This window comes from Ictalurus punctatus, chromosome 9 (assembly GCF_001660625.3).
Source record: "Ictalurus punctatus breed USDA103 chromosome 9, Coco_2.0, whole genome shotgun sequence".
NCBI classification, from domain to species: domain Eukaryota; kingdom Metazoa; phylum Chordata; class Actinopteri; order Siluriformes; family Ictaluridae; genus Ictalurus; species Ictalurus punctatus.
The window spans coordinates 6,439,186-6,466,432 of NC_030424.2; the positions used below are offsets into that span (position 1 = coordinate 6,439,186).

At 40.1% G+C, this 27,247-nt stretch overlaps 1 protein-coding gene across 12 annotated transcripts in view; it reads left to right on the forward strand.

Moving 5' to 3' along the window:
- Positions 1–24,835, forward strand: part of LOC108270253 (gephyrin) — a 118,287-nt gene extending 93,452 nt beyond the window's left edge. For 5 of the 12 annotated variants that reach the window (XM_017476741.3, XM_017476737.3, XM_017476739.3 and 2 more), the window contains 4 exons: positions 6,687–6,788; positions 23,402–23,505; positions 23,609–23,705; positions 23,786–24,835. In XM_017476741.3, coding sequence (XP_017332230.1) covers positions 6,687–6,788; positions 23,402–23,505; positions 23,609–23,705; positions 23,786–23,919 — 437 coding nt within the window. In that variant the 3' untranslated portion in view covers positions 23,920–24,835. Of the gene's footprint in view, positions 1–2,897; positions 3,209–4,399; positions 4,972–6,686; positions 6,789–8,264; positions 12,760–23,401; positions 23,506–23,608; positions 23,706–23,785 lie in introns of those variants that run through there. The other 7 variants (XM_017476740.3, XM_017476743.3, XR_008396937.1 and 4 more) reach the window with 6 other exon arrangements.
- Positions 24,836–27,247: the final 2,412 nt, after the last annotated feature.

A 27,247-nucleotide genomic window follows, 5' to 3' on the forward strand; every position in this document is an offset into this window, starting at 1 on the left:
AGAGGGGTCAAATACTTATTTCCCTCATTAAAATGCAAATCAGTTTATAACATTTTTGACATGCGTTTTTCTGGATTTTTTTGTTTTTATTCTGTCTCTCACTGTTCAAATAAAACTACCATTAAAATTATAGACTGATCATTTCTTTGTCAGTGGCAAACGTGGGCAAAATCAGCAGGGGATCAAATACTTTTTTCCCTCACTGTAGATCTTTGCTCTGACTGGACCATTCCAAAATGTTGATCTGTCTCTTCTGAAGCCATTCCTTGACTTGACTTGGGATTGTGCTATGGGCCGTTATCATGCTGGAAGGAGAATTTATTTTTTTTCCTTCATCTTCAGCTGCCTATCAGGGGCCTACAGGGGTTTATTTTGGGGGGGGGGGGGGGGGGGGGGGTTGTGCCAAAATAGATTGATGTTTGGTTCTATCCAATATTTCCTCTATCCTGACTAGAACCCCAGTCCCTGTTGAAGAGAAGCAACCCCAAGTTTTTTCTTTTTCTTTTTACCCCTAAAACGTTTCTGTAAATGAATTTGTTTTTCACTTGAATTGTGTTGGTTCTCTGTACAGAATATTTGGTTCTCAGTTTCAACATTTAGAAAAAATACTATTAAGTTTAACAAGCACTAGAAAAGAAAAACTCATTAATCTTATTCATTGTACTTCAATGTAATTGCTCGTATACACTTCCCTCTGAAAGTATTGGAATAGCAAGGCCAATTCTGTCATTTTCTATTGATTGAAGTTGGGGTTTGAGATCAAATGATGAATGAGACAATAGATCAGAATTTCAGCATTCATTTACTCATATTTACATCTAGATGTGTTAAACAACTTAGAACATGGCATATTTTGTTTGAACCTACCCATTTTTTCAAGTGATCAAAAATATTCTAACATGTTTTCTGATTTTCTTGCTGCCCAGGTGTGCCCTGTTAAACTGATTGTTTAAAGAATTAATAGATTTGAATGTCTACTCTTGGTTTGAGCCCTATCTGTCTAATGGAGAAAAATATGCCATTTTGAAGCTGAGAAAAGAGTCATTGTACAAGCATAGGGCATAGCCAATACAACAATTTGGAATTTCCTGAAAAAAAGAACCAGACATTGAATAGTTTCGCCAAGGAAAACAACAGCAGTTGATGATGGAGACATTGCGAGAACTGTGAATAAAAAACCCAAAACAATAGTCACTGACAACAGCCTCCATAGGGCAGAGGTGAAGGTATCACAATCCACCATACAAAGAAGACTTTGAGAGCCAAGTTAATCACCAGACCTTGAGCATGCATTTCACCTCATGAAGAAAAGATTGACGGGAGAAACACCTCATATAATATATGATAGGTTACAATAACTGAAAAGTGGGATAGTGCAACATTTTAGGCTTGATCTGTTGGCCATCGATGACAATCACTTGATTGAAGCTGGGCCTCAGAGTCATGTCATGCCACCACTCCAAGGGGAAATCCCTGAGGGGAATCCTTGCAAAAGATGGAGGGGCAGAGCCTTCTCTAATCTCTCTGTCTCCCTGATGTGGAGCTGACATCTATGGACCCGTCATCGCCTCCCCAGGCAACGCTGCACATTCCACATTCCTGCACTTGCAGGAGCCATCCACAAACATTTCTTGTAGTAATGCCTGAACTCTTTTCCAAGTGTTATTGGATGGGTAAGGCAAGGACTGACTGCTGCCTCTACTTTATGCATGCCTCTACTCTATATGGTTCGGGGTCCCAGCACCTCGGTTCAGAGCAGCTGTGACCCAGGTGAGGAGTAGGGAGAAGAGAGAGAGAATGACAAAAGAGAGAGAAGCCTTATACCAAGGTCCGCTGCAAATTAATCCTCCTCCAGGGATGCGGGCCGGTGACACTGGACCCATGCACCATTCTTGCCAGGAGTTCAGCGATGAACTGTTCCAGATCCCACTTCTCCACCATCAACCACCGACGACAGGAGTCCTTCAGCTGCTGCACTTGAGTAAAGGGGCAGCCAAACTTGGGGAGCTCAAGTGATCCTCTGGTGTATGTTCGACCCACTGCAGGACTGTCCTCTTGATACTTGGATACTCCAGATGCATCTGTGACTGCAGCAGCTGGGCGGCAGGCTGGGCTTCCCCCGATAGGAAGGGGAGGAGTCAGAGTGTATTCCACCTTCTGACATTCTCATGCAGCTGCCACACACTTGAAAAGCTCTAAGAAGGTCACTGGATCATTGGTGGAGGGCAACTTGATGAGCACCACACATGGAATGGTGGCAGGGAACACAGCTGTAGATATGGTGGGCTGCAGGAACTTCGAGAGTGCCCATTCAGTCTCGGCGAGAAGTGCCTGATGTTTGTGGCTGTTGGTGAGGGCCTTTGATATCACTGAATGGGGAGGCTTTCAACATCCTGGGTTTTCGGCATCGCTGTAGACCCCAGTGTGAAAGGGTGTAGAGGAAGATTTGGGAGGCAGGTGGACTTTTAGCAGAGCTCTGGGCTCAGATTTATTTACACAGTGCTTTTCAGTGCACATTCAAAAATTCAACAAAAAAAGATAAACTGACAGCAAATGGGCTGTCGCTAGGTTCATGCTGTCAGCTGTGTGTCTGTGTGTGTTGCATGCTTCACTAGATAGATCCCTCACTCACTCTCTAGTTACAGTAGTCACTGAAAGCTCAAAAAAATGTACAGTGTGGGAAATATGTATTGAACGCTTCAACATTTTTTTCAGTAAATATATAGAATGAGGCTATTCACATGAAATTTTCATTTTTAATCAGTATTAACTCAAGAAATCTGAAAATATAAAGAAATACAAAAATTCAAGTCCATAAATGAAGTTATGTGTAATAAAGCAGAATGACACAGGAAAATAGTATTGAACATGCTAACTGAAATTTATTTAATACTTAGTGGAGAAGCCTTTGTTTGTAATGACAGCTTCAAGACTCTTCCTGTATGAAGAAGTTAATTGGCCGCAGCATTCAGGTGTGATTTTTTTTCTAAACATATTGTCTTTTAAATCTTGTTCAATTGGATTCAAGTCAGGTGATTGGTTGGGCCATTCTAACGCATTGATTTTTTTTTTCTCTCTCTCTCTGAAACCTTTTTCTCTGAGCTTCCTTTGCTGTATGCTTTGGATTGTTTTCCTGCTGGAAGGTCCACCCATGTCTCATCTTAATCATCCTGGTGGATGGCAGCAGATTCTTCTCAAGAATCTCCTGGTAAAGGACTCCATTAATCATTTCTTCAATTATGTGAAGTCTACAAGTACCATGCGATGAAAAACAGCCCCACACCATGATGCTTCCACCTCCAAACTTCACTGTTGGTATAGTATTTTTAGGGTGACGTGCAGTGCCATTTCTTCTCCAAACATGGTGTGTAATATGACAGCCAAAAAGTAAAATTTTGCTCTCATCTGACCAGATGACACTCTCCCAGTATTTCATAGGCTTGTCCAAATTAGTTGTAGCAAACTTTAAATCGGCTTTGACATACCTTTTCTTTATTAATGAAGTCTTGCGGCGCGAGCATGCATAGAGGCCATGGCGGATGGAGTGCATTGCCTATTGCTTTCTCTGTGACGATGGTACCTGCTGCCTCCAAGTGTTTCTGGAACTCTTTCCGAGTGGTCCTTGGGCTACTCTTCTGACTATTCTTCTGACTCCCTGGTCAGAAATCTTGTGAGGAGCTCCTGTGCATGGCTGGTTGATGGTGATGTGATGTTGATTCCTCTTGCGTATAATGGCCCCAGTGGTGCTTACTGGAAGATTCAGAAGTTTTGAAATATGTCTGTGTCCGATTCCATCAATATGCTTCACACCAATAAGATTACGAAGGTCATTGGAGAGTTCTTAGCGTTTACCCATCATGTTTCTTGTGTGACACCTTGGTAACAAAAAGCCTTTTTATAAACCGTCAATTTACTAACCCAGCTGATATTAATTTTCACAGATAGGAGGTATAACTACTTTCTGACTACTTATAGATTTCAGCTGGTTCCTTGTCTTACCTTGCCTTGGAGAACTGCTTTTTCTTAACGTGTTCAATACTTTTTTCCTGTGTTATTCCACTTTATCTAACATAACTTTATTTATGGACTTTAATGTTATTTATATATGCGGATTTCTTGAGTTAATACTAATGTCTGGTGAAATTTCATGTGAATAACCTCATTGGAAATATATTTACTGAAAAAAGTGTTGATGCGTTCAATACTCATTTTGCCGTTGCCAGAGCAAGTATTAGGTGTTATTTACTTTTAGACCAGCTGATCTGATACTCTTGCTTACCGAAATTGTGTGGTCCGTCACTGAGGGTGCCATGTTCTGAGTTGATTAACATATCTAGATGTAAATAGGAAATTAAATTAGGAAATGGAAGCTGAAATTCTGATCTTCATCTCCTCCAAGACAACCACTGCCTTGCTAAAGAAGCTGAGGGTGAAGGTGATGGACTGAACCCTATTGAGCATCTGTGGGGCATCCTCAAACAGAAGGTGGAAGAGCACAAGGTCTCTAACATCCACCAGCTCCATGATGTCATCATGGAGGAGTGGAAGAGGACTCCAGTGGCAACCTGTGAAGCTCTGGTGAACTCCAAGCCCTAGAGGGTTAAGGCAGTGCTGGAAAATAATGGTGGCCACACAAAATATTGACACTTTTGGCCCAATTTGGACATTTTCACTTAGAGATGTACTCACTTTTGCTGCCAGCGTTTTAGACATTAATGGCTGTGTGTTGAGTTATTTTGAGGGGACAGCAAATTTACACTGTTACACAAGCTGTACACTCACTACTTTACATTGTTGCAAAGTGTCATTTCTTCAGTGTTGTCACATGAAAAGATATCATCAAATATTTACAAAAATGTGAGGGATGTACTCACTTTTGTGAGATACTGTGTGTGTGTGTGTGTATATGTGTGTGTGTGTGTGTGTATATATATATATGTGTGTGTGTGTGTATATATCTATATAAGTGTGTGTGGGTATGTATATATATATATATATATATATATATATATATATATATATATATATATATATATATATATATATATATATATATATATAATATTGTGTGTGTGTGTATATATATAATATAAAAAATGTATGAGTGTGTGTGTATATATGTGTACATATAAAATATGATGTTTCAACTGGCCAGTCTAAAACCTTCCACTTTTTTCCCCTGATGAATTTGTTTGTTGTGTTGGCACTGTGTTTTGGGTCATTATCTTGCTGAATGATGACGTTCTTCCCAATTAGATTGAATGCATTTCTCCATTTCTACAGAATGTTTCTGTAGACTTATCATTTTATTCTGCTGCTACCGTCATGAGTTACATCATCAATAAAGATTAGTGAGCAGATTCCAGAAGCAGCATGCAAAGCCAGGCCATGACACTACCTCCTGCTTGACCAATGAGCTTGTATGTTTTGGATCATGAACAAATCTTTTCTTTTTCCACACTTTGGAATTCCTTCGTTTTGGTAGAGGTTAATCTTGGTTCCAGAACTCTTCTGGCTCATCTCTGCATCTCTTTGTGAATTCCAATCTAGAATTCCAAATCTTTCTGCTGATGATTGGTTTACTTTTTGTGGCATACCCTATATATTTCTGCTATCGAAGTCTTCTTTTAATAGTGGATTGTGATGCCTTCACTCCTGCCCTATGGGGGTTGTTGATGTCACTGAATATTGTTTTTGGATTTTTTTTCCACAGCTCTCACAATGTTTGTCCATTGCCGTTGTTTTTCTGGATTGTGATATTGCCTCATATTCATCTTTTGATTACCCCCAACCCAAATGTCTTCAGTCTATAGTAAAAACAGTACTTTTGGAGGGTGTGTGTGTATGGATATACATGTATGTGTGTGTATATTATTTTATTTTTTATATATGTGTGTGTGTGTATGTATGTGTGGATGTATGTGTGGATATACACACACACGTGCGCGCACACACACACACACACACACACACACATATACATACATACATACATACATACATACATACATATATTACATACCATGCATAGCAATAAAACCACTGACAGGTGAAGTTAATAACATTGATTATCTCCTTATTGTGGCAAGGGGCGGGATAGATTAGGGAGCAAGAGAACAGTTAGTTCTTGTTGTTGATGTGCTGGAAGCAGGAAAAATGGGCAACTTTGACAATGGCCAAATTATAATGGCTATATGGCAGTCAGAGCATCTCCAAAATGGCAGGTCTTGTGGAGTGATCCTGGTATGCAGTGGTTAATACCTAGCAAAAGTGGCCCAATGCAGGAAAACCAGTGAACCAACAACAAAACACCAAAATAAAACATCATTCTAAGTTGTGTTAAGTTGGTTTTTCTTTTGAATTGTTACCCATCTGTAGATACTATATATTCAATGATAGTACCATCCTTTTAGCCTTTAAACTCGCACCTCCAAGCAAGACCTCCAATGGATTTCTTCCAAGATATAGTTACCACAACCTGTTCCCCTGCTCAAATCAGTCTAACACCCTACCTCACTCTGCCTCTTTTTGCCTGGTAGATTCTTTCCTTACCCATTAGCTGCCAGTGCTTCTAGCAGCGTTCCTTGTCCACCTATGCCTCTCTTGCCCAATCTTATGTCCATTTTGTACCGCAGCTAAAGCAGACAGTGGTGACAATAGCTGTTTCTATATTCCCCCTGTTAAAGGTAATTTCAGCTACAGAGACACAGGGGTGACTCTCCTTGAGGCCATGCCCATGAGCGACAGCGAGGCAAGCAGGCTGCCCGTATCGCCTCCCCCACGCAGAAGTAAGGAACTGCCCGTTTGCACCCCCTGCTCAGAAAATGGAAATATACAGCAAACTGAACACCAAAAAACTGGAGAATTGGCATGCACAAGAAATTTCAACTTCTTATAATGACACATTTGTTTTGTTCTTGAGGTTGAGTCTTTTTTGTGAGCTAGTAGCTAACTTGAGGCATATTGGTGTATTCTGATATGCTGTTGTTTGGAGAAGCCTTTGTTATGACCAACACTGAACAGAAAAAACAAACTAGCTTTGTTTTATTTTTATGTTCTGTTTTCTGAGAGTGAAGCTTTTGTTATTGAGTCTGTGACTTTGTGTAGTAGTGGTGTTTTTGGTGTTTTAGTTTGTGTTGTGATCTATTCTGATCTAGACCTGCCTACCATGCTTCATGGTGTAGCTACACGATCTAAAGCTGTTGTATATCTGGCACTTTACTGCCCTTTCCTCTTCTCTTCTCTTTCCTCCTTCTCTACTCTCTTCTGCGCTCTTCTTCTTTCCTCAAACAGCCATATACAAAGGTATTCCTGAGGGTAATGATTGCACACCTTGAACACTCGCACCTCCCACTCTACTGAGTTCTGGGTGCTCACATAATGTATTCCTCCATCTTCTAATCCTATAAATGTACACTCACCTCCAGAATTATTGGCATCCTTGGTAAAGATGAGTTTTAAAACAGATTATGAAAAAAAATCTGTGGTAATTTACTTACTTTCACACTGAGAAATCTTAAAAATATATTTCTGGGCTCCTGAGTGGCACACCAGTAAAGCATTTGCTCTATTGTCTGAAGATTGCTAAAATCGTGACCATGCCATAGCCATCCAAGGCCAGGAGACCAAGAGGGCAAATTGTCTGTATGTGGAAGGTGTGTTCTCCTGAGTGTGTTATGCCCCATGAGCAGCACATAGAAAAGTTGTGGTTGGCTGGCTATGATAGGAATTTTTTGTGCTGGTCACAGTGTTTGGGAATGATGCAGTTTACAGGACAAATGAGTATAATTGTGGTAGTATTTAAATTTACTATTGCTGCACAAAACCATTGAAATTTTGGGCAATACAAATTATACCATCAAGAAAAAAAACTGACATTTAAAAATTTTTTTGCATACAGTCATCATTTAAATAAACATAAATAAAAAAAACTCAACAGTCCTATGAACGCAACATACAGGCAAGAACAAGAAAGCTTTCTGCTAATGAAAAATATTACTTCATGACAAGGCTGCTAATAACATTTTTGTTTTAACTAGATTAAATTGTATTTAAAAATGTATTTAGATATTTTTGAGTTTTCCTTTTCAGCTTTCACACTGTTTCTGTCATCAACTGCTGATGTTTTTCTTGGCCAACCTGTTTGTTGTCTGGTTGTTAGTAAACCAGTTGTTTCTTTATTTTTCAGGAATTCCTGAGATTGTTGTACTGGCTATGCCCAATGCTTGTGAAATGGTTCTGATCAATTTCCCCTCTTTTCTCAGCTTCAAAATGGCTTGCTTTTTTCCCCATGGACAGCTCTCTGGTCTTTGCTGGTTTATCCTTGGGAGATGGCAACAGGATGCACTGTGGGAAGAATGCAAGCCGGCAGAGGCAGTGTGATACTCTGGGCAATGTTCTGCTGAAAAACCTTGGGTCCTGGCATTTGTGTGGATGTTAGGTTGACACGTACCACCTACCTAAACATTGTAGCAGACCAAATAAACCCCTTTATGGCTACGGTATTCCCTAGTGGCAGTGGCCCTTTTCACCACAATTATGCACCCTGCCAAATTGCAAAATTGTTCAGAAATGGTGTGAGGAACATGACGGAGTTAAAAGTCTTGACTTGGCCTCCAAATTCCCCAGATCTCATTCTGATCATGCATCTGTGGGACGTGCTGGACAAACAGGTAAAATTCATGTAGGCCCCACCTCAGAACTTATAGTACTTGAAGGATCTGCTGTTAATGTCTTGGTGCCAGGTCTTGTGGAGTCCATGCCTCAACAGGTCAGAGCTGTTTCAGTGGCACAAGGGGGACCTACACAATATTAGGCAGGTGGTTACAATGTTATGCAATATTTTTGTTTAACCCCTTGAATTAAAGCTTGAAGACTACACTTCAATCATATATTGATTGCTTCATTTCAAATCCACTGTGGTGGTGGTGGTTTACAGAGGCAAAATTTTGAAAATACACACACGTGTGTATACTGTGTATAATTGTAGAGCTGGTAAAAGTTCAGTGTAGTACACAAAGTGTACAGAATATTTTGGAAAAAAGTTCTTTGTTAGCTGTACAAGCAGAGTGTCATGTAAAGGAGGTGTGGACAGAAGCAAGTGCAGGTTATGTAGTTTAATTCAAAAACAAGAAGTCCAAAGGGTATACACAACATACAATTGGCAGGGGTCATACGATCAGGCAAACAGATCAAAACAGGCAAGGCAGAGAATCGAGGTCAAAAAGTCAAAACCTCAATATCAACACTTGGAAAGGCTTGGTAAGGACAGAGACAATAGCAACTGAGCGTATACTTCACAAAGACATTGTGCTCATACAGTCTCTTTTATGTGTGGTGTGATTGCAAGTGTAAATGGAAACAGGTGTCTCTGATTAGAACTCCGGAGAAATGTGTGTGTGTGGTAAGTGTAGTCCTCTTTGGCCATGTTTGTAGTTGGTGGTGCATCCTGGGAAATGGAGTCGCTGGTTTGCTGTGATATGATAGAGTGCTTCTGAGGCTTCTTTCATCATCATGGGGAACATTAGAGAATACACAAATGAAAAGTGAATGATTGTGTTGACCATCATAAATCAGACAATGGCTATAAAGTTACCTACAAGCTGACCATATCCACTATTACAGCAATACTTAAATGACCGGCACTGTAATGAACCTGCAGTGCAAGAGGACGCAAGAATATTTTGCCACTACACACATTGAGCAGGACGGAGAGGAACAATTTCTCCAAGGATCACAGTTGACAGCATTTTGGGGTCACAACCTATTTGGAAGACCTACCATAAGGAAGCCTTTTCTTTAAACTAACCACAAATGTAAGTGCTTGGAGTTCACTGGATGCTACCGGAACTTTGACTCGAAGTCTATGATAAGATGAAAGAAAAGAGTATTTTTGCAACAAACTATAGTGTAGTTGGGGTGGCTAGATGATTAATATTAAATTATTTATTCAAATGTATTATTTGTAATAATAACTCTGTTAAAGGAGGTACCAATCCAGTAGACAAAATAATTTAAGAATGAGACATGCTGATGAGTGCAGAATCAAGATAAGAAATTGTAATAATTTGCCTGATATCAGAGGGAATTTTGATTTCTCAAATTAAGTGAAACTCATTTGTGAGACACTCAAGTAAAATGCTTACATACAGTACAAAAATATGATGATAGAAAATATATGATTATAGAAATGATACACAAATGTAGAGAATATAATTGGCAGATAAGACAATTGGATAACGAGCAGAATAAAGCTAAATTGCAGACATGCACCAAGAAATATTATTTAACGTCGGCAAAAAGGCTAGTTATAGCTATCATGCCACCATTGTAGAAGAATAGAGTACATGGAGAAGTTATAGAATTACATTCCAGTGTTGTCTACTTGGTTGGTTCTGATCCATGAAGCAGCTTCAGCGTAGTCAGTCATTGCAGCCATATAGAATTGCACAGAATGAGTTCTGTGACTTAGTGTTGCAGAGTTCAGCAGGGTTTGTGCTGAACACCTTCTAGAGGTGGTGTTGAGTCTGATTGTCTGGAGATTGCAGAGGAAAATCTAGGACCCTCTGTTGGACAGATTTTTGAAGGTCCAAGGTCTAGCTTTAGTTGAGCCAGCTTGTCCAGAGATCTTGGTTCCTATTAAAGTAAGCATTAAGTATATGTGTTAATCTGTAAGTTTATTTTTTGATGATGACCTTATCACTTAAAAAAAACATGGCTGCTATCGACCAATCAGATTTCAGCACACATTTACCAGTGTTATCATTGACCTATCACATTGAAATTTGAGTGGCAAGGTCAAGTATGGAACCACTACTATCTGATGCAATCTCACGTTTTCAAACTAGTCCTAGAATTTTTGTCAGATTGTCACATATTTGATGTCAAAATACTCGAGAGTGTGAAACTTAATAAAGTTAATTTATTATATAATAAACATAAATAATGTTTATATTTTTAAACAGTATGGCCGCCACATCCCAGTTGGCCCAAGTGGGGTGGAGCTGGTTTACTCAAACAGCTGCATTTCATAAATGCCTGCACAAAATTACACAAAACTTGGAATGCATGCAAGTAAGATTCTGAGGTGATAGGCCGAGCATAACCACTGAGAAGGGGCGGCTTTAAATTGAAATTGCTATTTCTCATAAACATCAGATCAGCTTGAAATTTGATAATGTGCTAATCTGTCTGAATTTAATCACCACTGAATTATTTCTAAAACATGATGCCATCACATAGCAGCTGTACAGAAATATATAAATTCAGGATATAAATTTTAAATTCATAAATTTGTCCCTAATGATCAAACCAAGGAAAAATGGCAAGCAAAAACTCTGAGGAGGACTCTGTATGAGGAAGAAACCTTGAGAGGAACCAGACTCAAAAGTGAACCCATCCTTATCTGGGTGACACCGGATAGTGCAATTATAAATAATGTCCTTCTATAGTTGTGTACTGCAGTGCCCTCCACTAATATTGGTACCATTGGTAAATATGAGCAAAGAAGGCTATGAAAAATTGTCTGTCTTACATTTTGATATTTTGTTAAAAAAATTCACAAAAATACTCTGCTCTCATGGATATCAAACAATTGTAAACACATGTTTATTTAAAAAAAATATATAAATATAGGTGTGCAACAAGTATTGGCACCCCATGAATTCATATGAGAAAAATGTATTTAAAGTATTAATATTAAAAAAAAAAATTGTCCACCTGGGTTACTTGGAACAGGAAATTGTTCAACCATGTCTTCCTCACAGGGTATAAATATGAGGTAACACAGGCCAAATTTCTTTAGTCATTCATCACAATGGGTAAGACCAAGGAATTTAGCTGTGATGTGTGTCAAAATGTTGTTGAGCTTCACAAAATGGGAAGTTGCTATAAGTATTTAGAAAAAGCATTGAAAATGCCCATTTCCACCATCAGGGCAATAAATAAGAAGTTCCCGTCAACTGGAAATGTTATGAGTCAACCTAGAATTTGACATGTCTATATTGTCTCATCGCACTGTGAAGAGGATGGTACGAGTGGCCAAAAAATTTCCAAAGGATCATAGCTGGAGAATTCCAGAAGTTAGTTGTGTCTTGGGTTTAGAAAGTCTCCAAAACTACAATCCGAAGTCTCCTACATCACCACAAGTTGTTTGGAAGGGTTTAAAAAAAAAAAAGCCTCTACTCTCATCCAAAAACAAACTCGAGTGTCTTCAGTTTTCCACACACTACTGGAACTTCGAATGGGATCGGGTTCTATGGTCAGATGAAACCAAAATTTTTGGCAATAAACACCAGAACAGGGGTTGGCACACAAAGAGGTAGCCATATAGAAAATACCTCATGCCTCGTGCCAAATATGGTAGTGGCTCTTTAATGTTTTTCTCCTAGAGGACCTGCACATTTTTGTTAGGATACACGGCATCATGGACTTTATGAAATCTCAACAGATAAATGAAAACCTGACTGCCTCTGCCAGAAAGCTTAAAATGGGCCATGGTTGGATCTTCCAGCAGGACAATGATCCAAAACACACATCAAAATCAACACAAAAATGGTTTACTGACCACAAAATCAAGGCCCTGCCACAGCCATCCCAGTCCCCTTACTTGAAACCCATATAAAACTTGTGGAGTGAACTGAAGAGGAGAGTCCACCATTGTTTGAAGGATCTGGAGAGATTCTGTATGGAGAAATGGTCTCAGATCCCTTGCCATGTGTTCCCTTTCAAAGGGAACTTCGATGTTGCATTTAGCATAACAGTATGGGAACGCCTTGCGCGCATGACCGGTATCTGAAGTTTGTGTAAAATCATGCCTCTAGTTATAGGCCTGCCATGATCAGGTGACGTGGCAATTAAGCACGTCGCATGATCTATATATGGCACCTGTGAACCACGCCGCCAGCCTTATTATCTTCAACGAGACTGCATGTCTGTTGTTTGTGTGACAAAAACGCTTCATTTCTACTCTATATTTTCTCAAAATCTCTTAACTTTTCTATCCTTCTTTAGAGGAAAAGAGAGGTAAGTAATGAGCGAGAAAGAATTCAAGAAAGGGGAAAAGTGCACATTTTCTGGGTGAAGTGTTAGCGGTATAGTATGCGATGGCAGCCTCGAGAGGCTGCGCATGGTAATGCCTACGTTAAGCAGCTCGGCTCACGACTCGCACTCTTCGAAGAAAAAAAACGAAAGACGCCGAAGCGAGTCGGGTTTCAGAGCCTCGTGGATCTGGGCTGGCCGCTGCCGAGGCAGCCGTCTCAGGTTCGGGGGATCTCTTATAGATCCAGAAGAGGAGCCGGAGACGAGCACTGCTCTATCTCTTGCTCTGTCTTCTGGGTTCGGCTCTCTGCTGGATTTTGGAGCTCGCATAGCGACTCCTCCTTCCGCTATGGAAAGCCAAAAGATAATAATTCCTCTCTGACTCCGAGGAGTTAGAAGGATTTGTTAAAAACTGAGAGCAGCATATAAAGAGCTGCTTGAAGTGATTACCCAGTGAAAGTAAATCCCTCACACTGCAGAAACTCCCTTGTCTTCCAGAAGTGCATGGCAAAATCTCAGGCTTCTGGGGAAAACCATGCATAAGCCATATTCATAACCCCATGATGTTGGATTATTCGGCCATTGTGGGAATGAACGGCATGGCTATTTAGCTATGCTCAAGGTGGAGGAGGCGCTTGCGAGCTACCTCTCTCCACCGACGGCAGGTAATTACGGAGGCCGGCTTGCATCCAAGCCATGTAAGGCCACCGTGGCATTGGTGGGCAAGCCTATGCAGTAGTAGTCTTGCTTGGGGGTCACTGCAGACAATGACAGGGTTGCAGGCCTACCAAGCAGACCTGCTAAGTGAGCTCGACATATGGCGGCATTCAAAAAAGCCATTTCCTTCCCTGTTGTCTCGAGCTCACCTGGGCGTCCATGAGTGGAGCCTAGGCCAGCACTAGTGTGGGGGACACCCAGAAGGCGAGTATGGCAGCCCGCCAACCCCCGCAGACAGCCAGGGGAACCGGGCGGCCACAGTCACGGTCTGCTACTAGGCCTGATCTGAGAATGGTTATAAAGGCCAAGCAGGCAAAGAAGACTGGTCCTGAGGAGCCGTGGAGGGATGTATCTGGGGACATGAGGTTGTTAGGACAGGTAGCCCCCAGTGTTACTGTAGGGCCTCCCCTAGCCAAGGCGGTCCCCAAGTTTTCAGTGTTCTCTGGTCAGCGAGCTGTCACAGGGCAACGAAAATCTGATGCTTTCCCTCCAATAGAATGTGGAATAGTTAATGTCACTAAAAGACCATCAGGCAGTGTGCAAACTACTGCCAAATGTGTTTCCATGGGTTCTGTCTACCGTAGAAAGGGTTACCGGGTCCAGTTTATAGCCCGACCACTCCCTGTTCACAGGTGTGCTCACCACAGCAGTCAGCACAGACCAGAGCCCGACGTTAGCGCAGGAAGTAAGTTCCCTTTTGGACAGTGGGGCCATAGAACATGTACCCCATTCCCGAAGCCATTATTTCCTGTTCCGCAAAAAAGTGGGAGCATGCGGCCAATTTTAGATCTGCGTCAGCCGAACCGTACTCTTCGGACATACAGGTTCAGAGGCTGACGCTCAAACTTATCGTGCCACAGATTCAGTTAGAGAACTGCTTTCTGGCGATAGATCTAAAAGGTGCATATTTCTACATAGGAATATCGCTAGCTTTATCCCCTCGCACCTTCACAAAGTGCATGGATGTCACTCTGGCTCCATTGGGACTCCAGGGCATCTGTGTACCAAACTACCTGGATGACTGGTTAATTCTAGCACGATCCAGGGAACTGGCGGTTCAACATCGAGATGTTGTTCTCGCCCACATGAAGAGCTTGGGGCTCAGGTTGAATCTCAGAAAAGTATGCTTTCCCCAGTGTAGTGGACAACTTTTCTAGGGGTTATAGGATTCTACTACGATGAGAGTGTTTCTATCCCCAACATGCGTAGTGTCAATCCTATCAACACTGAGCAAGATAAAGCTGGATCTTGGGAGACTTTTGGGGTGGAGTCCTCACATATGGCCGAGGTTACATCTGTATGCTGCTCCCCCCCATCGCTCTGCTCCCACAAGCTCTAGCGAGAGTTCGCCAAGACCGTCTGCTAGTAGCACCTTTTTTGGCCAGCTCGAACATGGTTTTGAGAGATAATATCCCTGCGAGATGGCACTCCTTGGGAGATTCCCATCTCCAGGGATCCACTGTAGACCCAGTAAACTGCGCAATAGCTACAGTCCTGGAGCTCCTACACAAACATTTCTCAGCGGGGTGGGCTCCTTCTACAATCAGGGTTACGCGGCCACCATTTCGGCCAGCCACGCCCCTGTTGATGGAGTCCCTGTGGGGCAACATCCTCTAATGTCGAGGTTCATGCGTGATGTCAGACGGCTGAGGCCCCTCTGCAGGCCGCGCATACCTTCTTGGATCCTTCTGTGGTCCTGGAAGGTCTGTCGGGTGTCCCATTTAAGCCCTTAGAGTCAGCCTCTGAGAAGCTTCTGACTCTAAAGGTAGCTCTCCTACTGGCCCTGACCATCTTTCAAGCGAGTGGGAGGTCTACAAGCTCTCTCTGTTGCCCCTTCCTGCCTTGACTTTACCCCTGGATTAGCCAAGGCCTTCCTGTATCCTAAGCCGGATTATATTCCTAAAGTGCCTACATCGGCTGCCCACCCTGTGGTGTTGCAGGCTTTCTGCCCTCCCCTGTTCCTCACATCGGAACAAGAGAGGATGCACCTGCTGTGTCCAGTAAGGGCTCTCTGCATTTACGTCCACTGCTCTGGCCAGTGGCGTAAGTCGGAGCAGGTACTGGTCTGCTTTGGCAGCGACAGGAAAAGTGATGCTGTGTCAAAGCAGCGCATCTCTACTTGGATAGTGGAAGCAATCTCTAGGGCTTATGACACGCGGTCTCGCCACGCCTCTAGGCATAAGAGCTCATTCCACTAGGGCGGTCGCCTCCTCGAAGGCTTTGTCCAAAGGGGTATCCTTGCAGGATGTGTGTGTGGCTGCAGGGTGGTCTACGCCACACACATTCATTCATTATTACAGCCTGGATATTCATTCCACCCTGGGCTCAAGTGTCTTGCAGTGACCCTTGGGCTTGGGTATTTTTGAACAGGCCGTACCCTCGGTATGACGGAGTGGGTATTCCCGTTCCCATTTTGTTATGCTAAATGCAACGTCAAAGTTCCCTTTGTAAGGGAACGTCAACCCTGTTCCCTGAGAAGGGAACGAGACGTTGCATAGCACTGTCATACCAGGGCAGGCCTGTGAATTGCGTCTTCGCTTCAGATAATAGAGGCTGGCGGCGTGGTTCACAGGTGCCATATATATATTATGCGACGCGCTTAATTACCACGTCATCTGATCATGGCAGGCCTATAAGTAGAGGCATGATTTTACACAAGCTTCAGATACCGGTCACGTGCGCAAGGCATTCCCATACTGTAATGCTAAATGCAACGTCTCGTTCCCTTTTCAGGGAACAGGGTTACATGCATACATGTTACCCCAGCGTTCTCCAGCCTCATCAGGCATTATAGGAGAAGACTCGGAGCTGTTATCTTGGCAAAGGGAGGTAGCACAAAGTATTGACCAAAAGGGTGCCAATAATTGTTGCACACCTATATTTAACAAATTTTTTTTTTTTTGGATAAACCTGTTTTGTTTGCAATTGTTTGATATCCATGAGGGCAGAGTATTATTGTGATTTATTTATTTTTTTAACAAAAGGTTAAACACTAAAGACAATTTTTCACAGCCTTCTTTGTTCATATTTACCAAGGGTACCAATGTTAGTGGAGGGCACTGTACTTGGTGAAAAAGTGCAATTGTATAATCAGGAAATTCATTATTGCTTTAACATGGTTGAAACTATTGACTATCATTATTAATTGTTCACTGAAGGAGAATTAAGTGCAAAATTGTTCATGGCAATTGCAGTCCTGAATTTAGCCATTGTACCAAAAATGTTTGTATCCATTGCAGTTCAAAGGATCTTTATTTCTAAGTGGTAATCTCATTTATCTTTAGGCTGTTCATGTGGGGCCATCCTCAGCAGCGATTGGCTACCAAGTGAGGAGAACTCCAACCAGAAGTAGGGCATCAGGATGGACCAGGCAGGTCCAAAGAGCAGAAGTAGTCAGGATCACTGGTATCTCAGAAGTAACGTGTAGCTAGACACAGAGAGAGATTATTAGGTATGCCAATTGTCACATAATGATTAAGGACATGTACATTGTGTACAGAGTGCAAGCAGGTACTTCAGCAACTAAAAGAGAGAGGCAGAAGGTAACACCGACAGGAGGCACCCTGGGGAAAGACGCGGCCAGCCACTCAATGAACCTAGCTGAAATCTGAATGCGTGGGAGTGGTGGGGGCGACAGAATCCAAACATCCCAGTTTACCAAAACACTCTACCCTCTAGATCTGCTCCTTTACTTGAGAAAAATCTATTCACAAAAGGCTTGACTAAACAAATATTTTTTCTTAAATATTTTTTTTATTAAGCCTAGACTTAAACACAGTGACTGAATCTGAGTCCCAAATACTAATTGGAAGCCTGTTCCATAACTGGGGCTTTGTAAGAGAATCTGCTGGCTGCTGTGGCAAGTCATAAAAGAACAAAATTTCACTAAGGAACTGCCGTGTGAGACCATTCAGTGCTTTATAGATCAATAGTAATATTTTATAATCTGTGCGAAATTTGAATTGGAGCCGATGCAGGGTGTATAAGATAGACATGATGTGGTCATATCTTTTGGTTCTAGTAAGGACACTTGCTTCTGCATTCTGGGATAACTGGAGCTTATTTATGCACCTACTGTGGTGTGTGTGTTTGTGTGTGTGTGTGTGTGTGTGTGTGTTTTAATAATAATAAATATTATTAAAATTATTATTATTCTCAAAAATGAAATGGTTGAGACCAAACCATAAGTCATAGAGACATGCAACTTGGTCAATAGGTAGAGGGGGTACTCCCTCAGGGAAAAGAGATGAGGCCAATCGGCCAAATGTTATTGCTATAGTTATTTACATTTTTTTTTAAAAACTTATATATTTATGTTTTGGCTCATATCTCGAATACTGCAAGTCCTAATATCATTCATTTTGCTACAACATCTTTGGGTTCTCCCAAACGAGAAAGCCTCAAGAACCTTTTAGCTCCACCCGCTTAGATTTTTAGCTAATTTGCATAAAATGCAAAACCTGCTTTTGAGAACTTGTCCTAGGAGTTTTTCTTATGTTCACAATTTTGGTGTCATTGGTATTTTTAAATCAAGTCACCAAGTCATTGGGCCCAATTGGCCTTATGTTGGCAATATAGTGCTGGGTTTTACATTATACTCCATATCTCATGAGCCATCAGACCTAAAAAAAAAAAAAAAAATGATTTTTTTTTTTTCATTTGATTTCTTGGGTTCTCACAAAATGCCTCCAGAACCATTTAGCCCTAACACTACAATTTAAGATAATTTGCATAATATGTTAAACCTTCTAGGTTTTTAGGCAAATCCACAACAAATTGGTGTATTATTTTTGCAGAAGAGTGGGAACCGTAACAGTTAGCCAAAACATTTTGAAATTGCAAACATTATGACTGCCACACATCAATCGATTGTAATGATGTGGAGCCTAATTTACTGAAACATCTGTAACTCATGAGTGGTTATGTGCATTTGCACGAAACTTGGCATGTTTAGGACTAGAGTTGTTTCTCAATACGTGTTTCTATGTGATCTTGTGTCTTTGTGCACTTGTTCTATGTCATCATCCACCACCTTGAAGTTCAATTGGAAACTCAAGAATGCAAGTACCAGGGACACATGAAATTACCCAGATGTGTACTTGATATCGAGGATGATATTGGATGCAGAGCGCACAGAACCCGCTTAAAGTCTCAGAAGTCAATGCAGCAAAACAATGTCAGATGACTGAAGCCTGAACCATAACGAAGTTTAAGTGTCTTTTTAACAACAATAATCTAAATATGCCTCCAAAAAGAATAAATTTTATGTACGATTTAGATTGAGACATATATGATGATGTTGAAAAGTACAATTTGTCCCTCAGAAGTATTTTAATTAAGCTACGCTAGCTTCCATCCTGAGGTAACGGTAAACTCGTTATCTTAGTTTTAGTTACCGTGAGGTCGCAGTTGCAAACAGAGATGAAGGTCCTGTCCCCACTACTAGAAATGTATTTTAACGGTCTATTGTGCAACAGGAAGATGCCCTTCTGTCCATCCAAGTTTGTTCTTCCAAGAAAGCCTGGCAGGACCAGTTTTCATGAGAACGCAAATATATTCTTTGCATTCTTAGTGTTGAGAAAAAGCCTAGATTCTGAGGTGATCTGCAAAGTTTGCGGCATGGATTTACAAAGTGGGTGGAGCTAAGGTCAGATAGCTCTTTCTCAAGAACCGGAAGTTTGATTAAGCTCAAATTTGTTATGATGAATCTACATGGTAGTATGTAAGTGGATTTTTGATAATGGATTTTATTGTTTGAAACCCATGGCCACCATTGGCCAATAAGTTTTCACCAGGCATTTTATAGGGTTACCATTGAGCTGTCGTAACTAAAGTTGAATGGTACAGATGTGGCCATTGAAAATGCGCTTCAAAGGAAAAGGGATGCTGCAATTTTATTCGGTATAACAGACATGCTGCAGGTGCAGGAAAGACAAGAACAGTAGGGGCAGTCATGTTTCATTTTTCATGTTACAAACACGGCTTGCTAGTATTCAATTAAATTCAATTCAATTTTATTTGTATAGCGCTTTTTACAATAGACATTGTCTCAAAGCAGCTTTACAGAAATATCAACATGGTATACAGATATTAAAGGTGTGAATTTATCCCAACTGAGCAAGCCACTGAGTGGCGACGGTGGCAAGGAAAAACTCCCTAAGATGTTTTAAGAGGAAGAAACCTTGAGAGGAACCCGACTCAGAAGGGAACCCATCCTCATCTGGGTAACAACAGTTAGTGTGAAAAAGTTCATTATGGATTTATATGAAGTCTGTATGGCGTTAGGAGCAGCCGTAGTCCCAGCAGTCTGGAATTAAAGATGATTTGAGCTCCATCCAGTAGATACAGTAGTTTTGCCAGGACAAATACTGTATACCAACCAAACGCTGCTGTTTCTTGTACTGAAGCCCATGATCTGCTTGTGCTTGGCCAGCGGATCTGTGAACCTCTCTCAGAATTGTTTTGCAACAAGCAGCAAAGCACATTAAACGTTGTCGTGCCTGAAAAAAAAAAGTAATGTGTGGTCAGTTAGATTTGAGAAAAAACATTACATATGGTTTAGATAAAAGTATTATGTTTCTCATTAAAACTTATGATTAACTTAATTTAAGTTTCTAATTATAAGATTGAATTATGTAAAGTGAGCCTGATTGATTTTATGTAGTACAGGTAAGAACCACATTCTTAAAGGCCACATGTAGGTTCAGGTGGGGACCCACTACTATCTGATGCAGTCTCACTCAAATTGGCCATTGGGGGGCGCTATTCATGTTTGTGTACAAAAAAACAAGCATATTTCTTGGAAAGTTAGGTCTACAGTGAAAATTCATTATGTTTGCATAGACTCTTAAAAAAATTGCATTTTTGATTATTTATTTATTTATTTATTTATTTATTTATTTTTAAATCTCTGCCTACTTAAATTTGTGATCATTTGCATCATATGGCAAACCTACTTTTGCAAACTAGTCCTAGGATTTTTGGCCTATATTCACACTTGTGGTGCCAAACTACTCAGCAGAGTGTGACCCTCAATAATGATCATAAACATGTTGAGCTTTGTAAACAATATGGACACATCCATCAATTGTAAGGAGACAGAGCTGGATTACATAGCTGTAATTCATGATTGTTCTTATGAATTTGAACCAATCTTGAAAGACATGTTCAGTACAAAGATCTTAGGATGTCTGCAAAGATTGAGCTGTGGTCATCAATAAAGGGTGGAGCTATGTGCTAATAGCTCTTTTTCAGGAACAAGAAAAAAAAACTGAGTTGGTTGGTTGGTGTTTAGCACGATGGCCAAATGGTTCATTTAATCTATTTTAAATGTACAGTGATATAAAAAGTCTACACACCTGTTAAAAGGGCAGGTTTTGTGAAGTAAAAGAATAACACTAAATAATTTTAATCAGAAAAATCTGAGTTTTCCCCACCTTTAATTAGAAATTACGTATATAAATAAAGTGAAAAACAATCAGAAACACTTTTAGTGGTAAAAAAAGAAAAAAATTGCAATAACCTACTGTAGTTGCCTAAGTGTGCACACCCCTAAGCTAATACTTTGTTGAAACACCTTTTGATTTTATTACACCACTGTCGTTTTGGGTGAGAGACTATCAGCCTGGCACATCTTGACAATATTTTCCTTCTCTTTGGGGTGATTTGCAACAAAAGTGAGTAAACCCCTAAGTGAAAATGTCCAAATTAATGTACTCACTTTTGTTAAGAGCGGTTTAGACATTAATGGCTGTGTGTTGAGTTATTTTGAGGGGACAGCAAATTTACACTGTTACACAAGCTGTACACTCACTACTTTACATTGCAGGAAAGTGTCATTTCTTCAGTGTTGTCACATGAAGAGATATTAAATATTTACAAAAATGTGAGGGGTGTACTCACTTTTGTGAGATACTGTGTGTGTGTGTGTGTGTGTGTGTGTGTGTGTGTGTGTGTGTGTATGTATGTGTATATGTATGTTCAATTTGGATGTATATATTTTATTTACTTCATGGATTAATAGTTAATATATTAATATTTATTTATTTTTTTAAAGTACAGTAAATTTTTATGATCAGTACTGTTTATTTTTGTAGTAAAGTTTAGCAATATTTTAATTTGAGCGTTATGTTTTCATTCAGTATCAATTAAAAAAAAAAAGTTGATTTAATCTGTTATCAGCAAGTACTGCCCAACTTGGTTATTGGTATCGGTAAAATCCACTATCGGCCGGAACTCTAATGCAGAGAGTAATCAATACATGTAGATATTCCTGCAGCATCTTTAATGTTGCTGTAGGTCTCTTGGCAGCCTCCCTGGCAAGATTTTGTATTGGAGTGACCTCTTATTCCTGGTGTCACTGTGTCACTGTGGTGCCCCATTTTCTCCACTTATTGATGATGGCCTTCATGGTGTTCCATAGTACATGTAATGTTTTGAAAATTCTGTTATTTCCCTGTCCTGATCTATATCATCCGACAAGTTAAATACCGTACATGCTTTGTAGGCTCTTTGCGTACCATTGCTTCAACAGTCGGATTGAAACCAAAAGGATGTCAAGAAAATCCTACAGAAACAGCTGGTGTTTATTTGGGATTAATCAGAATAATTTCATTTATGACAGTTGTATGATAATTACTTTTGCTCATGAGATTGAATGTGATTGGTTCATTCTGAACACAGCCATATACCCAATTATGAAAGGGTGTGCACACTTATACAACTGGGTTATTGTAACTTTTTTATTTACTGTATTTTTCCCTAAAATGTTTAATTGTTTTTCACAAAATTTTTATATGTTTTAATTTTACCTTGAGGGTGGAAAAAGTTCTGACATGATTTATCTTGGTTTTATTTATTTATTTTATTTGGATCAACAGTTCCCTGACCAAGAAGGAGAGACTTCAGTGTCACAAATTTTGGGGTACTTGGTAGTGGAAATTACTTACTTACTTCGTCAATATATTAGTTCGTAATTAATATTTGAGGTAGTAGTCTCTTACGATTATTTATTTGAGATGAGCTCTCAGGAGTGGCATGGAGCAGCGGCGGTGTCATCATAATCATCGCCTTTCAGGTTTTTTGTCAGTCCAAATCTCCCTAGCCACTGAGAGTAAATCACTGTTCAGCCTGCCCACACATGAGATTTGTACCAGAATGGTGAACGTAAACTTGCAGAGTGTAAATGAAAAGTTTGAAAGCGTAAACAAAACCTTTGGCAGCACATTCATAAACCATGATTGGCGAAAAGGAAGTTTAGAAAACTGTTTTAAAAAGAATGCTGTTGAATTCACTGTTTTCAGTTTCAGAGTGATTTTCTTCTTTCTCATTGTATATTTTTGTTTCTTGAAAAGTTACGTTCAATACTTTTGGCACAAATTTAGTTCCATAAAAGAGCTTGATTTTACCCACTTTGCCAAGGGGGCCAGTAATTCTGGAGCTCATGAGTCTTGTCTGATGCAGGAATTGCAGGTCCTGCCCCTGCACCAGATCATTCCCCTTCCTTCAGATTACTGCTTAACACACACACTACCCCCACCCCCACTAAATAAAAAACAGGTGGCTTCATTTTAATGCCCCCTTTAATTTTGTCTTTACTTTTTCATTACTCGTTCTCTCTGTTTCTTACTCCCTCTCTTTTTCTCAGGTAACCCAGTGTCAGCAGTTGTCACTTGTAATCTCTTTGTTATCCCTGCATTGAGAAAAATGCAGGGTATCCTGGACCCAAGGCCAACAATCATCAAAGCCAGGGTATGCACCAGTCTTAGAGTGCTGAGACTTATTGAAGATACATTATTGAAGACATAATTCTCTTGTGCTGTGCTGTCATCAGCCTGTGGCCTTTTCTCCATAGCTCTCCTGTGATGTTAAGTTGGACCCGCGCCCAGAGTACCACCGCTGTATATTGACCTGGCATCACCAAGAGCCCCTGCCTTGGGCACAGAGTACAGGTAACTGAAAATGCATATGTAATTTGCATGTATTTTAGTCTTTTTTGACATGTCTGACACACTGCTTCTCTTTTGGTTAGGAAATCAAATGAGTAGTCGGCTAATGAGCATGCGCAGTGCCAACGGCCTTCTGATGTTGCCTCCTAAAACCGAGCAATACGTGGAGCTTCACAAAGGAGAAGTGGTGGATGTCATGGTCATAGGCCGGCTATGATGTCATCAAATAGTACATATCCAGAAAAGATAAATGTGGTGCATGTCCACATATCATTTATTATATTGTAATATGCAATGCCACTTTTTTTTTGTTTGGGCAAAAGTTGCTGAAGTATAATCAACATTGCAAACAAAAACAAACTTAAAAGGTTAAAGACTGACATTGTATTCAGCAACAGAAGCAGTATGTATGATGCACGTGAATACAGTGGATATAAAATTCTACCCTGTAAAAATTGCAGGTTTTTGCGATGTAAAAAAATTAAACCAATATAAAGGTTTTTGAGGGGGAAAAAGAGAATAAGAAAAACTTACAAGAACCTGGTTTCATAAGCAATTATGCAATTGGTTGCACCCTTAACTATTGTTAAAGCACTTTGTGCCTTTACATATATTCCTTTAATGTTGCCATAGGTCTCTTTGCAGCCACTTGATAAGTTTTTTATTCATGTCCTTTCATTGATTTTGGAGGGACGTCCTGTTCTTGGTAATGTCAGTGTGGTACCCCATTTTCTCCACTTGTTGTTGGTTGCCTTCTCAGTGTTTCATGGTATAGCTAATGTTTAGCAAATTCTTTTAACCTTCTGACCTTTTTTTGGATCTCCTGATGGAAACCTTTCAACAGTCTGATCCCGTACATGCTTTGTAATATCTTTGCGGACCATGGGTTCAACAGTCTGGTGAAACCAAAAAGATGTCAAGAAAATCCAACAGAAACAGTTGATCTTTTTTCGGGCTGAATCAGAATTGCTCTTCAGATGGCAGGTGTATGAAAGTTACTTTTAAACATTTGTTTGAATGTGACTGGTTTCACTTGAATTTTTTTGGTTGCTATATTATGTTAATGTTGGAAAAAGATTTAACATCATTAATATTGGTTGAATTTTTCATTAAACATCAAAAAACTTTTTATATCCACTGTATATGTAGGTGTGTGTGTATGTATGTATATGTATATAAATGTGTGTGTGTGTGTATATATATATATATATATATATATATATATATATATATATATATATATACATATATATATATATATATATATATATATATATATATATATAAAATATACACGGTGGCGCTTGAAAGTTTGTGAACCCTTTTGAATTTTCTATATTTCTGCATAAATATTACCTAAAACATCATCAGATTTTCACACAAGTCCTAAAAGTAGATTAAGAGAACCCAATTAAACAAATGAGTCAAAAAATATTATACTTGGTCATTTATTTATTGTGGAAAATTATCCAATATTATACATCTGTAAGTGGTAAAAGTATGTGAACCTTTTCTTTCAGTATCTGTTTTGACCCTGTTGTGCAGCAATAAGAGCGACTAAATGTTTCTGGTAACTGTTGATCAGTCCTGCACATTGACTTGGAGGAATTTTAGCCCATTCCTCAGTACAGAACAGCTTCAACTTTGGGGATTTTGGTGGGTTTCCTCACATGAACTGCTTGCTTCAGGTCTTTCCACAACATTTCTATTGGATTAAGGTCAGGACTTTGAATTGGCCATTCCAAAACATTAACTTTATTCTTTCTTTTAACCATTCTTTGGTAGAACGACTTGTGTGCTTAGGGTCGTTGTCTTGCTGAATGACATACTTTCTCTAGATTCAGTTCACGGACAGATATCTTGACAAAGCTACCTTTAGAATTTGTTGGTATAATTCAAAATTCATTGTTCCATCAATCATCTCAAGTCATCCTTGCCCAGATGCAAATTTAGCAAATTGCAGATAGGAAGCAATGTTCTTTTTGGAGAGCAGTGGCAAGCCTGCCATGCACACCATTGATGTTCACTGATCTCCCGGTGGTGGACTCATGAACATTAACATTACCCAATGTGAGAGAGGCCTTTAATTGCTTAGAAGTTACCCTGGGTTCCTTTGTGACCTCATGGACTATTACACGTCTTGCACTTGGAGTGATCTTTGTGGGTTGATCATGCCTGGGTAGGGTAACAAGGGTCTTAAATTTCCTCTCTTTGTACACAATCTGTCTGACTGTGGATTGGTGGAGTCCAAACTCTTTAAAGATAGTTTTGTAACCTTTTCCAGCCTGATGAGCATCAACAACTATTTCTGAGGTGCTCAGAAATCTGCTTGCCACAACACACTTCCACAAATGTGTTGTGAAGATTAGAATTTGATAGATCCCTGTTCTTGAAATGAAATAGGGCGTTCACTCACACCTGATTGTCATCCCATTGATTAAAAACACCTGGCTCTAATTTCACCTTCAAATTAACGGCTAATCCTAGAGGTTCATCTACTTTTGCCACTCACAGATTTATAATATTGGATAATTTTCCTCAATAAATAAATGACCTTGTATAATATTTTTGTCTCGTGTGTTTAATTGGTTCTCTTTGTCTATTTTAGGATTTGTGTGAAAATCTGATTGTTTAAGGCCATATTTATGCAGAAATATAGAAAATTCCAAAGGCTTCACCACTGTACACACAACATGGCCAAAGGTTTGTGGACACCTGACCTCACTTGTATGTGCTTTTTGTACATCCCATTCCAGATTTAGCCCCCCTTTGCTGTATAATAAGCTCCACTCTTTTAGGAAGGCTTTCCACTAGATTTTGGAGTGTGGCTGTGGGGATTTGCCTATTCAACCTCAAGAGCATTAATGAGAGCGGTCGACTGATATTGAATTTTACTGATACCAATAACGAAGTTGGGCAGTACCTGCTGTTAACCGATTAATAAACCAATACCTTTTCGTTGTCTATGTTTTAAATCCACATCTGAAATATCCTGCTCCGTGCAGAGTGTAGTCTCACGTGTCAAAAACAAGCACTACAAGGCACAAGTGCTATTTTTTTCGCCTCTAGAGGCTGCTCTCGTAGTGTATAATAACAGCGGACACTTCTCAGCCGCTCCTGCAACTGACGCAACCCGGAAAAACTAGCAGTGTGGATTTTTGTTAATAACCGATAGTTCCAGCTATTGGTTATCTGTGATTGGTTTTGCCAATCAATTGGTCAACCTCTACTGGTGAGGTCGAGCAATGATGTTGGGCGAGGAGGCCTGGGGCACAGTCACTGTTCCAAATCATCCAAAAGGTGTTCACTAGGGTTGAGGTCAGGGCTCTGTGCACTACACTTGACTTCTTCCGCACCAACTTTGTTCTCATGGACCTCGCTTTGTGCACAGGGGCAATATGATGGAACATGTTTGGCCCCCTTAGTTCCAGTGAAGGTAAATTGTAATGCTACTGCATACAAAGACATCCCATAGTGCCCAAGGTGTGTTGGTCAGGTGTCCACACACATTATATATAAATACACACACACACACAAAGGGACAT